This window comes from Ixodes scapularis, unplaced genomic scaffold (assembly GCF_016920785.2).
Source record: "Ixodes scapularis isolate PalLabHiFi unplaced genomic scaffold, ASM1692078v2 PGA_scaffold9__187_contigs__length_104089568, whole genome shotgun sequence".
NCBI lineage: Eukaryota > Metazoa > Arthropoda > Arachnida > Ixodida > Ixodidae > Ixodes > Ixodes scapularis.
Window position 1 is genome coordinate 25,730,654 of NW_024609884.1, and position 13,377 is coordinate 25,744,030.

General features: G+C 45.6%; 1 protein-coding gene across 1 annotated transcript in view; it reads left to right on the plus strand.

Annotated features, from left to right (window-relative positions):
- LOC8050600 (protein starmaker-like) overlaps positions 1-4,764 on the plus strand; it is a 41,742-nt gene extending 36,978 nt beyond the window's left edge. The window contains exons 2-3 of the mRNA XM_040213267.1: positions 767-942; positions 4,129-4,764. Coding sequence (XP_040069201.1) covers positions 767-942; positions 4,129-4,764 — 812 coding nt within the window. The remainder of the gene's footprint in view (positions 1-766; positions 943-4,128) is intronic.
- Positions 4,765-13,377: the final 8,613 nt, after the last annotated feature.

Below are 13,377 nucleotides of genomic sequence, written 5' to 3' on the forward strand. Positions count from 1 at the left end.
AAAAGAAGAACGCGATCAAGTGAGTTCTTTGACGTAACTGTCCTCCGGGAGAATTTGAGAAGGAGGAGAAGCGGCCTCGCTTCTCTCCTCCTCGTTTCGGTTCACCAGCTTGACGGGACGTAGCCAGGAGGAGAGAATGGGAATCGTGACGTGCCTTGTCTCGTCGGCCTCGTCGGCCGGGTTCAATCGCGCACTTCTTTTCCAAAAAAATACGGCGGTCCGTTACATATATCGCCGTATGAGTGATATTTTTTTGGTTTTGCAGCTTCCCGCCTATCCGCCCGGCTTTGTTTAGTGAGTTCGAAATTTCGGTTCAGTGTCTCTTTAAAACGGTACGTTTTAAAAAAGCTGGAGCGTCTACTTTCCCGCCAAGCACTTGGGAGAACCAGTCGCTGCAGCCTACGGAGGGAACTCGGCAAATGTCAGGCTCAATGCCACAACGCAATCTGTTTTTTTGTTTTGTTTTGTTTTTGTTGTTCTCTTAGGACTATACATGTTTTCAGCCTCGTAATTCGCCGACCTTTATCCATAGATTGCAGCCATTGGCTCTCCCAGGGGCCTTGTCGGGAAGTAGACGCGTAAATATTTTAAGAGCCTGCTCGCGCGGCTTTTAATAGAAGAGCCAAACCCGAGGGTGGCAGGAAAATCAGCGTGGAGTGTTTTTACGTAGCTGCCCTGGAATGGTCGTCGTGTCTCCAATTGCGTGAGCATTAGAACGTTTTATCTGAAGACCGTTTCACTATTAGCTTCATTGTGTACCTTACAGTGCGGCGAGGCAGGATCGGCAACGATGGCGCTCGCAAAAAGGACGTTTCTGAAGCGCCACCAGCACCACCAAGCGTATACTGGGATAAAACCGCAGCCACATATGTAAACCCACCAGGCGCTCAGGCGACCCACAGGCGACGAATGTTCAAGAGGTTTACTGACCAAATCTACAAGGTGAGGAATTGTCAAGCATTTGAAGGGTAATTCAGCGGCGTCCTATTTAAACAACCAACGTGTCGAATTACTTAAAGATGCATGCACTAAAGCCGTTTTACATTTCTTTGCGATTTTATCTTGATCTACCTGCTACAGGAAGGCTAAAATAGACAAAGTATGTTCGTGCGTGTCCCGCCTCTATATGAAACTCGCGATCAAAGTGTCATACGCTGTCCCACTATTGAGCCAAGAAGAGATAATACGAGGAACCGACTGGACACAGCCTTCCGTCAAATAATGGATTCAAAATCTACCACTGAGCACAAGGGAAGTAGAGAGAAAGATCGAGCAGGAAAGAATTCATGTGAGAGTTGACGCTAATAATTGTCACGTCGCGCGATTTATACGTCATTTGAATCGATTCTCAGCTGCGATCATACCGCAAGAAATGGCCGAGGTTGGCTCAAGACCGCGCTCTTAATTGATTGAAGGCTGTTATGCGCCGTCCAGTCGGTACTTTCGCCCCTCTTGTCGAACAAGAAGAGGGAAAGCGTACGAAACTTAGATCGCGCTTTTTGTAGGTGCAGATAGGTTGTGCTGCTTTTTTGTTCTGCTCCCTGAATTAGGTAGATCAAGTTAGAGCCATAACAAAAATAAAAACAAAAAAACATAGAAACCTCCTTAGCACACTTTTAAAGTGTATGCTATTTATTAAACGTTTTATAGGACACAAGTTACTCAGAAAATTCAAAATGCCTTGAAACCATAACTGGCTTGTTATTTTTAGGTAAGCGCGTTAGTATAGTGTAGAAACTTGGGAAACTTTAAACATATATGTTTTTATACTTCTATGCTTCATTCTTATTTAAGTTTTTACATGACCGGCACTTTGTTCTCTGATTAAATATTTAAAGACGCAACGTCTTTAAATACTCAATCAGAGAACGAAGTGCTAGTCATGTAAAAACTTAAATAAGAATGAAACATAGAAGAATAAAAATGTCGTAGGAATGATAAGCACGCTGTCACAAGAGAGAAAATATATTTTCAGCCCGTGCTCGTACTCTACTTCAGCAAGATGTCTGTGGTAGCATTAAGCATACCGTTCTGCTCTTGTAATAAATAATACCCGGCCTCACGGCGGGGGTAATGCCGCCTTAGCCATCAATTTTAATCTTGTGCGATGAGGCGCAATTTATACAAACTGCGCATAAGCACTGAGCCAAGAGATATTAACGGTGTTTTAGTTTAGGTGTTCGTTTATGATGGCAAAGTATTTGGAGAGCCTATTGTTAAAAATGAAGTTCGCATGATATCGGCAAATTTTCCAGTGAAAACGTGACACCTAATTCACCAAAGAGTCTCCGTTCACTTCAAAGCACTTTCACTGGAAAAATAATGACTCTTTTTATTTAGACAAATTGAAAATACTAGATAACAGAAAGTATAAAACAGAGAGAGGACGAAACACAGACGAGTACATTTACTTAAAGATGCACTGTTTCGTCCTCTCTCTGTTTTACACTTTCTGTTATCTAGTACATCGTACCAACACGCTCGTTAGGAATATAAAATTGAAAATGTTCGCACAATTTTAGAAATGTGTTGCCGAAGTTCTCAATGGAAACACTAAAATGTGTATCAAAATGACCTCTACGAAACGAAGATTTACCTAATCCCATTTTCCTTCCGGCACAAACAAGATTCCGTGACACGGGTGGTTCAAAATCGCGTGACGTTTTCCACAGTTTTTCTTTTCCCCCGCTTCAAAGGGGATGAACGCATTGAATACGCTGAGACGAGGTAGAAGTAATAACGTGAAAAGACTTATGGGAGGTTGCGATGACCTGATGCGTTGCCGGAAATATATTTAAAAAAAAGCCAATTTCTCTTATACTGAGAATTTACCTGTTTTATTTTCAGGATATTAAGCTGAAGCTTCATTAATCCTTGTGTAGTCTATAATATAATTTCCGATTTTGGAGACAAACAAAATTATAAATTGTGGCTGAAGTTGCTTTTCAAGGCCGCACTCCCACGGAGGCCATCTTGAATAAAATACGGAGTGCCGTGGCTTGTTTATTTTATGATGATATTTTAAATTGAATCAAGTTCAGCCAGCGAGTGCCGCAGAAAACGTAAAAAAAACAAAACAGGACGGACTTTGTTTTTTTTTTTTTAGCTTTTCTTCCTTGCACGTGTATTCATCCAGCGCTTCTGTTATACCAGATTCGACTGCAAGAGCCCACTTGTAACTTCAACTTGACTTTTGTATTGAGGTTAAGCAGTTTGTAGTCAAAGTCCGGCGATCCCACTGACAGAATGCATATTGTGTGTACTGCGTACAGATAGAAGACGACTGAGCGATAAAGACACGAATTTTTGTCATCCTGCACGCATAAACGCTTTTGCTTTAATTTTTAATTGCTTTATAGGCACATCGGCATACATATTCGCAATCATAATGACACAAAAGGTTCGCCCCTTTCAGGCATTGTCGGGGCAAGGGCATTAGTAACACAAAATGGGCGTTGTGTGTTATTTCGCGGTGGCGTTCCATAGATGAACTTGGTGCGCATTTGGTGCCTCGGTGGCGCGAACTTAGCCGTGCGTAGTGTCTCTGAAAGAGAGCCTGCCAAAGTTAGCGCTCAAGTGGGAGTGGAGCGCAAATTTCGAGTCTCTTGCGGTCGCAACATCAGCTTTCACTTTGCTAGTTTGCGTGTTTCTGATTTCTTCGAAGCACGTGCTTGTTCTCGATCCCCTCACTTCCTGCATACTCTTGCAACATATGTGCGAGCGCGCACGCTCAACACCTGCTAGATAACAAGAACAGATTAAACACAAGTGCTGGATCAGCGTTCGACAGGGACTCGTACTCAATCATCAAGGACACGAGTTGCAGCCGCACCGTGACGCAGAACAAGTGCAACAATTTTTCGTTAGAGGATGTGCGCCATAGGAAACTGCTAGAAGCCAGCCATTGGACACATTCTGCATTAAATGCTGCGCAAGCTGTAGGTAGGGCTTAATGATAGCCTTACATTTAGTTCCCATTTCAAGAATTGAAGCTATGCACGGCTCAGTGCTTTGCTGTAATTACTACACGTATAGTACATTTGATATAGTACGGAGTGTTTCCAGTCACAAGAAGCTATATCCATATGATCGCGCAGTAATACTGAATAACGTGTTTCTCTCCACCAGGCAACTACTGAGAATCCGCCACAACCTCTTCAAAGAAAGAAACCTTTAGAACCTCGTGTACCGAAACCGGATGACTATCCCGGAAACCACGGCGATGACGCGGTGTACACCCGGGACAACGAACAGCCCCGGGAGCAGGCGATGCCTTCCAATCGTTGGGGCACCGATGGCGTAGCACCTGTCGGAAAGCGTCAACCGCCGCACAAGGGGAACGATAAGCGGAAGAGCAGCTGGGACAATAGCGAGGACGAACAGAGCAGTGGAGACGAGGACTCGTTTGACACCAAGGAAGGGAAAAGGAGCCAGGATGCCTTCGACGATGATAAACACAGCGATCATCATGATAATCAAAAGGACCACAACGAGGCCGGTGGTGCAAAAGGCGCAGGTGACAACTTTGGTACTGACAAGACGTGGAACAAGAGAGGCGACCAGGATAAGGCAAAGGACAAACCTTGGGGTACGGGGAGCAGGTCCAACCCTAGAAATAAAGACGCCGTAGAAAACGACGCCAGTCACGATAAAAAGGACGACGGGTACCCCCCTGACCGAAACGACGGGTACCTGGAAGACATGGACGACATGGATATGGAAGCCAACCACAGACAAAAGAGGAGGTTGCACAGACTGCACTAGCCGGAATACACTTGGGCTGCTTGACGCTTTTCGTATTTTTGTGCCTTGACCTCATTTTTGTTGGAGTCTTGTGTGTAACGTCACAGTTTATTAAAGTTGTAAAGACATCATACAAAAAAATGTCTGGGGAGCTTCAAATTGTTTGTCGACGAACTACTGAAAGCTTGCATGCCCCTGTATATATATATAGTTTATAAGTTAGCGGAAAGGTGGCTTCACTGGCTTGTCGTTTCAATTAAACTACATTGTTTACAGCTCTACTTAGGGCCGGTTGCACCAACGTCGCTTAGCGCAAAGCGGAGCTTAGCCGGAAACTTAAGCTTAGTTTCGGTTTCGTTCGGTTGCACCAAACTCGCTTATCGCTAAACCTAGCACTAAACTACGCTTAACTTAAGCGCCCAACATTGGGCGCTTTGCTTCTGGTTGTTTCTTAATCCTGGATTAAAAACATGGCGGCTGGTTTGTCTCGGTCGACGCGGTGGACGAAATTGGTTGTGCAAAGTGTTTTAGGCTACATCAGCGTGAAAGTCTCGACAAAATGACTTTCGATTGTGACAAGGATGCAAAATATTGTCGCGTGAAGTGTTTATCGACCCCTGTTTTCAAGTTGGCTCTCCACTTTCAGGGCGTGTTAGCCCTAACCGAGAAACGTACGGAGCTGTGGGGCTCACGTCTGTATTCCCGTTGGTTCTTCTGTCAACAAGCTTATTCGTATGTACTTACTAATTTTCGCATAGCTGTAACGTATTGTTATTTACCACCTTGTTTATTTACACTTGCAGCGCGTATCCTTCAGCCTGATCAGCGCGTTGAATAGTGGCAGACTGGCAGTACATGATCTCGGCGATCAGCTGATTGTCGACACCTCTGCCGTTTGCATTAGATTGCGGCGCTTTTAAGTAATAAAACAGCGAAAATTCGATTTCTTTCGTTTTCTGAGTTTTGAGACAATCTTCAGTGAATTTTCCTTATCTCGCGAGTAGAATCTTGGCTTCAGAAAACTGTATCGTTCCATAACTGTAACTTTTTTGGTGATCGCATTTTTTTTTATATACTTTGCTTTATATCTTTCATTCGTTTCCCGAGAACGAGATACTGTTGTTTCCGAGTTGTGCTCTGTGATGGTGTTTTCCCTTTACTTTTGTCGTTTGTTGTCATTGTGACGATGGTTGAGACTATATACCGGAACACGTTTTCAATAAAATTCAGTTGAAAGTTGCGCCTTGTTGTGTCGTCCGTAACTTTTTTGGTGATCGCGATTTTTTAGGAATATTTTGCTTTATATCTTTCATTCGTGGCGACGACAAATCGTAACGACTACTATGTTAGATTCGGTCATTGCTGTATCGGGGCAGGCTGGGGCAGGTGATGCGAAGAGACGACCGTTCTTATCGGCGCGATGTGATGTACTAGTGGGAGTTTTTTTTTTTTTTTTCTGAACTCGACAGTGTGAAACTGAAGTCCGTTTGAGGCTGCAGCGGGTGTTCAACGACGGTACAGTGCAGTTCTGTCACCTTGCTGATAGCAACGAGTACCGTCGATGCAAGGTCTCGTGACCTGACCTCTCGACGACTTCTATTCGACGATTTCCGCGCATTTTCGCAGCTGCCGTGGCGAGTTCGTCACTGTTTTGAACTTCATCGGTCTCAGGCTTGACTTGGTTTTAGTAGTCATCTTACCTGCCTACTTATATCCATGATGTTTTGTCTTCAGCGATGTAGTGAGTAGAGTGTCCTTCTCGCGTTCGGTGAGTTTTGGGGCCCCCGATGGATCCTTCGCCTCAAAATGTGAGCACGAAAACTACTACCACTGTCAAAATATCCTGTTATCAACCGATATTAAACACACAATCACAGATGTAAAGAGCATTCGTGTTTATTTGAAGCTTTGACTTCTGTTATTGCAAGTTAAACGAAAAAATGATTGAATTTGGAGACCTTTAATTTGTTACTCACCGAAGAAATACAGCCAAAAGCAGACGCCGACGACGACTACGACGGCAGTTTTTCTTTTTGTTTACATCACGTGATTCCTCTCCGCCAATCGTATTCGTCGCTCTGAGCGTTCCCTAGTTTGCTCTGTTTGTCCCTAGATTCCCTACGCAAATCCAGCGTTTAGCTAGGGGCGCGTCTGTAAAGCCGGCTTAACCTTGGTGCAACCGGAATTTAAACCCGTGCTTACCTAAGCTCGGTTTAGGGCGCTAAGCCGGCTTAGGAAAGCGCCGCTTTGGGTTAAGATAAGCGACGTTGGTGCAACCGGCCCTTAGTGAAACGGCAAGACGTTGAGGGCCATTCCTATTCTTGTCTTGTTTTTTTTTTTTGTCTTGCTCGTTTGTTTTGTCTCAAGGCGCGGATTATCGCTAAAAGAAATATCATCGCCATTGGCGTGACTTCTCATGTGGCGTATGCTAATGTGTGAGTTCATGGTTTCAACGTTGTGAAGATAACTTGCATTTTGTTTTTCTATATACTAAATGTAGGAGCACATATAATATATCTAGTTTATCCAGACTTTGCTGAGTGTTTAAGTCAAGAATAACAAAAACACCTAAGGGTACCTTGTACTTGACAGATACAAAAAAACAAAGGCCAAAGTCGCTGTTGCCGCCAAGCTGATTCTTGAAGGAATGCGTTAACATTTCGCGCTGAGGTTAGATATAACAAAGAATGGCGAATGCTACCTCTCAGCACTTTCCCGCGGGGTGAACATTCCAGAAACCCCTCTTCACTCTCGGAAATACGAGTGTAGTATTTAAACCCCTTGTGCCATATATAGCACCCCAAAATTACATTTCGACATTCAGTTCACTGACGACGAACTGACGATACCGACTTGTACGAGCGGCTTGACAGCTGTGTGATATAACTTACTAAATAGCTTACGTATACGTATCAAATATTCCAGAAAACAAAAATGGGCTGAAATCGCTGCTGCTGCTATGCTGATTTTTTTAAGAAATTCGTGAGCATTTCGCGCAGCGGTTAGATATAACAAAGCATGGTGAGTGCAGCCTCTCAGCACTCTTCTGCGGGGTGAGCGTTCCCGAAACCTCACTCTCCCTGGTGCAAGCAGATCAGGTCACTTAGCGTAGCGAAATAGTTTCGATGGCTGTTCTCGAGGTTGCAAACTAATGCACTCATTGAGCTGACATGGCGTTCGACGTACGCCGATCTGCGTTCACTTGACTTCGCTGTTACGGAGTTTTCGCTCGCACCCCGTGCCAGCAAAATTGTGATTGTTTCGTTATTTGCTGTGTCTGATATGTCGCGACGAGAAAAAAAGAAGGGTATTTAGTGCATCAAGTGTAAGTGTGGAACAATCCGCGACGACGTGAGCAATGGCGGTGCGGAGACAATAACAGACAACAGATGCACAACCTGGTGAAACCGAAACTACGCGTTGACCGTCTCCTGCTCCCAGTGTGCATCTGAACCGCTAGGGACGCTGCTATTTTGCATATTGCCCATTGGCGAAGGGGGACGTCGCCGATGATCTTCAGTTGACAGGTGTTACGTTACGTTACGTTACGTTACGTCCGACAATCCAGTGCGGCCTCCGTTGCAATGCGCCCTATCACCAGGCCTTTCGAAATTTCTCTGTCGGCGCCTGGAGAAGGTATTTCCTAGCCAGTTTCTGCAGCAAGTGGGGCCGTGGTGCCCTCCTGTGGTGACGTGGCGAACTTTATATAAGAGCGCTCCAAACCAGTACAAGGTCAGCGCATGTACAGGTGCACTACTACTAACGCATTAAAAGCTAAGCAACTCCGAACTGGATCATCTCCAACCGCCGTCACGACACCGACAGTGCATTTTTATGTCGTCGTACTACATCCTAGAGCCTGGTTCATACATTTGTGTCGGTTGCGTTCACACTACGCAACAACTGAAATGCAGCGACGACAATCAACGGGCTAACCGTGAGTCGTACACCTTATGGAGTCCAAGAAAAGGAATAGTCGCGCAACTTAAAGCGATGGAGGGACACCGGTGTGGCAATCGCGCTATAAGGAATCAAAGGAACAAACTTTCATCATTATCATCATCGGTTAGAAGTCAGCGCCCTCCGATGCAGGCTAGTTTGTGGATATACTCTGTTTCACCTTGTGTTGTACCGCAGGAAAGGCTACAAGCGCGAGCTCCTTGCTCTAGGGCACATCTCGGCGGCACAAGCTCTCGTGCACCAAGGGCAGCTGCCAACGCTATGAGCTCGCGCTTCTAGCCTTCGCTGCGGTAGAACATAAGGTGAAACGGAGTATACATCTTTTCCGTCTAACCTCAACCCAGCGCGTAACGTGCGTAGCCTCGACTCGGCGACTCGGCGCACAGCGGGAATAGTTCTTCCGGTTCTAACACTTCCGGTATGCGGGAGCAGGCCTAGCCGGCTGACAAGGTGCTGAAGTGGTGCGCGTTAAATGGGGTTTGAAGCTCTTGACAGCGAAGTGAGTTGTAATAAGGTGGGTTAATACGTCGATGTATCATGTCTGCGCATATTTGGTCATCGGGCTACCACTGCGCAGTCGTTGGCTGCAGCAGCAATTTCCGAAAACGGAAGATAGCGCGCGACAAATTGTGCACCGAACACAAGTAGTCGCAAAGCGAATGCTGCTGTAACGTATACACTTTGCATCGCTTCCCCACTGATATCAGCGGGGAAGCGATGCAATATCAGCACATTAAAAAAGCAAATAGGCAGAATAGAAACGGACATCTACAAGTGCAGTAATAGGCCTCGACAAGTCAAATTTAGAACGAATTTTGCAGCTTGTGATGCAAATGTAAGACCCTGGCTGTAATGATTGTTATTGACTACTCAAGTTTTGTTTTTCATTCCGTTCATTCCTACGAGGATCTGCACTATAATTTTGTGTGTTGCTCGGTAGCAACGTCCGTTAAAATACGTTAATGGAAACAATACGAAAAGAGGGCGCAAAATCGTCGTCGCCCTCCCCTCCCCCCCCCCCCCCCCTTTCACCCCCATCTGCTGAATAGTTCCGACGCATCTGGGCGTCATACGAAGTAGAGATGTCCCGGTAACTAGCGATCGTACCTCCACGGTGCACCATAACAAAAGCCGTTCGGCCCGCGTCGCCAACTCCCATTGTGAGTATTTCTACGATTAAACGATGATACTTCTATACCCAGTGTCGCCCTCGCTCGCGCATAGAAACCCTCCGTTAGTCATTGGCAGAAGGCTGTCATTCTTCACAAACAACAACACGCGAAGAGTAAGCACTGGTAAACGTGCTCAGGAAAAGTGAACATACCTCCGATTTCGATTACCGGCGACGCTGGCGACGAACCCCTCGGCGCTCTTGGCGCAACAACGGGCGCCATGAAGGCGAATAAACACGCCAGAACACAAGAATAATTCACACTTTCAATAACAAACAAATTAAGAACTCACTAAAGGGAAAACAATGAAGATACGATATACGGGGTCAATGGGGACAACGCGGGAGCTAGGAACAACGCTGCTCTCCGCATACCAAAATGGGCGCACTACTACAACCGTACGCCAGACGGCGCGGCTGTCACTGCAACACGCAAGATGGCGACGACTATGCGGAAAACACTGATCTCAATGACAATTGCTGGATCGCGCTTGCCGTTCCCGCAAGTGAAGCCACCGGACGCAACCCCGCTGAGATAGGATTTCCCGTATTGCTAGCCTTTTGCTGCGGTTTTCCAGCGTGCTGTAGACACGTTTTCTACTCGTTCGTCGTCATTCGCCGAGGAAGTTTTTTGAGACTCTGTGTATTGTTGAGACTTGCCGTTGTGAACACGTAGAAAATTTTACGAAAGTGCAGTGTCGCAGGAAAAAGACACAACGCGTCGAAAGGAAGGGCTGGCGGCGTGTTCAAAGCTTCCTTGGCACGCCGAAGTGCCGTGTCTCTGTGCCTTCGCGCGCTTGGATACCGACCAAGAACCGACGCCGTGTGAATGTGTTTAGCGAGTGCAATGTGCGTGAAGCCGTATCAAAAGGTACAACTCGTCGAAAACGTGTCGCCGGTGTCGCGGCGTGATCAAAGCTTCCTTGGCACGCCGAGTGATGCATCTTTGTGCCTTCGCACGCTTGGATACCGGTCAAGAATTGACGCCGCGCCAAAGTTCTGAACGTGTGTCGCGCGTAGATGCCTTTAGATCATTTATATATATCGGCCACGGAGTTCTGGATCGTCCAGCTGTTCCGGTGAGTTGCTATCAATAAAAGGGGGAGATCTGTATACGTGTTCTTATGTACTATATTAACCATGGCTATGTCCCAAATCTACTCTAATAGATTCCGTGGGAGCACGAATAGGGCAACGTTGTGGAGCCAGGGGGGTTTTCGAAAGCAAAAGTACAAGACGGCGAGAATGAAAATCTTTGAAGCGCGGCCGATATGGTCGTGTGCAATCTGTTGACCAATTACAATTAGGCGAGCCGCGCTCAAACGTCAAGCGCAATTAAGTAGGTTGATAATAAGCCAGCACTGATCAGTGATGAGGAGCTGTTGTGCACGGTATTGTGTAAATCGTCTAAGGACGAAAAAAAGACGTACCTTCCCCCCATCTTCCGTCGCTAGTGGACGCTGGATTAAGCTCGTTCCTAAACCGCGAGGGGAAAAGACGCTGATCCAGAGGCACGAACAGCTTCACGCACATTGCACTCGCTAAACACATACACACGGCGTCGGTTCTTGGTCGGTATCCAAGCGTGCGAAGGCACAGAGACACGGCACTTCGGCGTGCCAAGGAAGCTTTGAACACGCCGCCAGTCCTTCCTTTCGACACGTTGTGCCTTTTTCCTGCGACACTGCACTTTCGTAAAATTTTCCACGTGTTCACAACGGCAAGTCTCAACAATACACAGAGTCTTCAAAAAACTTCTTCGTCGAATGACGACGAACGAGTAGAAAACGTGTCTACAGCACGCTGGAAAACCGCAGCAAAGGCTAGCAAAAACGGCAAATCGTATCCCAAGCGAGTGAAGTCCGGTGGCTTCACTCGCGCTGCAGCGAACAAGCGGGGAGGCGCGATCCAGCAATTGTCATAGAGATCAGTGGCGGAAAAGGTGTATACTAGGCAACAGAACAAAGCATTTTGCGTTCTACTTTGTCCTACAACATCATATGAATAATATCCCTGCATGGTACATGACCAAGTTAATGTCAGTTCCAACGAATTTCATTTCTGTGACATTCCATTTTGACATTTAAGCTTGCAATCCAGACTACGCGTGTTTCGAGTGTGAGCGTATGTTAAAGAATTGACACTCGTTCTGTCCCCTGGGGGGCGCTGTGCCTGGGGTGGCGCGCGCTGATTTGCTGACCAGTGAAATGTTCCATGGAACTGACTGATTTTAGCCCTGCGGACTGGGGTATAAGCTTTAATATCGCTCGTATTTGACAAAACTAGGATTATTTCCACTTCTCAAAACTAACCGCGTACTGCGGTTTCACGTTGGCACGACCCACTCTATAAAGGGGCGACCAGCTCAGCTCTCCCCTCTCTACAGGAGCGTGTGTACCCAAAAATACCACGTGACCACGGCTGGGGACAGCGAAATCCGCCAGGCGCCGCCACGTATCATCTCCAAATGCGCGCGCGGTCGCAGGCGACGGGCGGCAGTTGTGTTGATAAAACCCTCGAATTTGATCGATTGTAAACTTTTCTATCGACAATCGCGTATAGCTTTCTTGACATATTCTGTAAACAGAGTAAAGCGACAGCGCTTTCTATTGCCGGCCTATTAATTATTAATTTTTTCCTTTGAGAAGTTCATGTGAAGCCAACGGAGACAAATGGGAGTGCTTGCTAATCAGTATAGCTTCGAGCCCTACAACGCGGCCACACGTAAGGTGCTCGTTCTCACTTAATAAGACCGGTTTCAGTTTGATACCTTTTGTGAACAGTGCCCACTCAGATATACTCAAAATTTCAATAAATATATATCAGTTTCGGTTTCTGGATATGGCTCTCGTCTGCTCAAATTTTATTTTGCCATGCTAGTAATGAATATACAATTGTATACTTGAAGAAAACGTATATTCATTCTTTTGAAATAATGCTGTGGAGAGGCAAAAGCGTTAACATGTTTAAAATAGACCAATAAGATAGTCTAACTCATAAATTGTTAAAATAGCAGACAGAGAAAGCTGTATATTTATTATATTTCTTTTATTTACAGTAGGTCAAAAACAAGGTCAATGCAGTGTATGCTCATATCTGCCACAATTTATTAACACAGATAGACCGAAAATTGCTGAATCGAGTTGCGGACGAGTCTTATACGAGTGATGGGTCACTGTTATACAAACCAGAAGGATGAAGCAACAGGCAAATGCGGCTAGCGTTTTTTAGGGGCATGCAGATACAGTTCAGTAGCAAATGAAGAATCAAAAACACCATTAACAAGTCACGGTCAAAAAAATATTGCACTACAAATAACGACTATAGAAACATGCTCACTACTAAATGGCAATAGTTATTACACAAAGTCACTTTAGTTCTAAGGATGCTTATCCAGTGGGAAGTCAGTCCCACATAATTTAATGAGCAAAATTAGTAACTGCTGTACCTCAGAAAAAAAAAATGAATGACTTCTCCACAAGTTCACTACCATGTTCAGATTT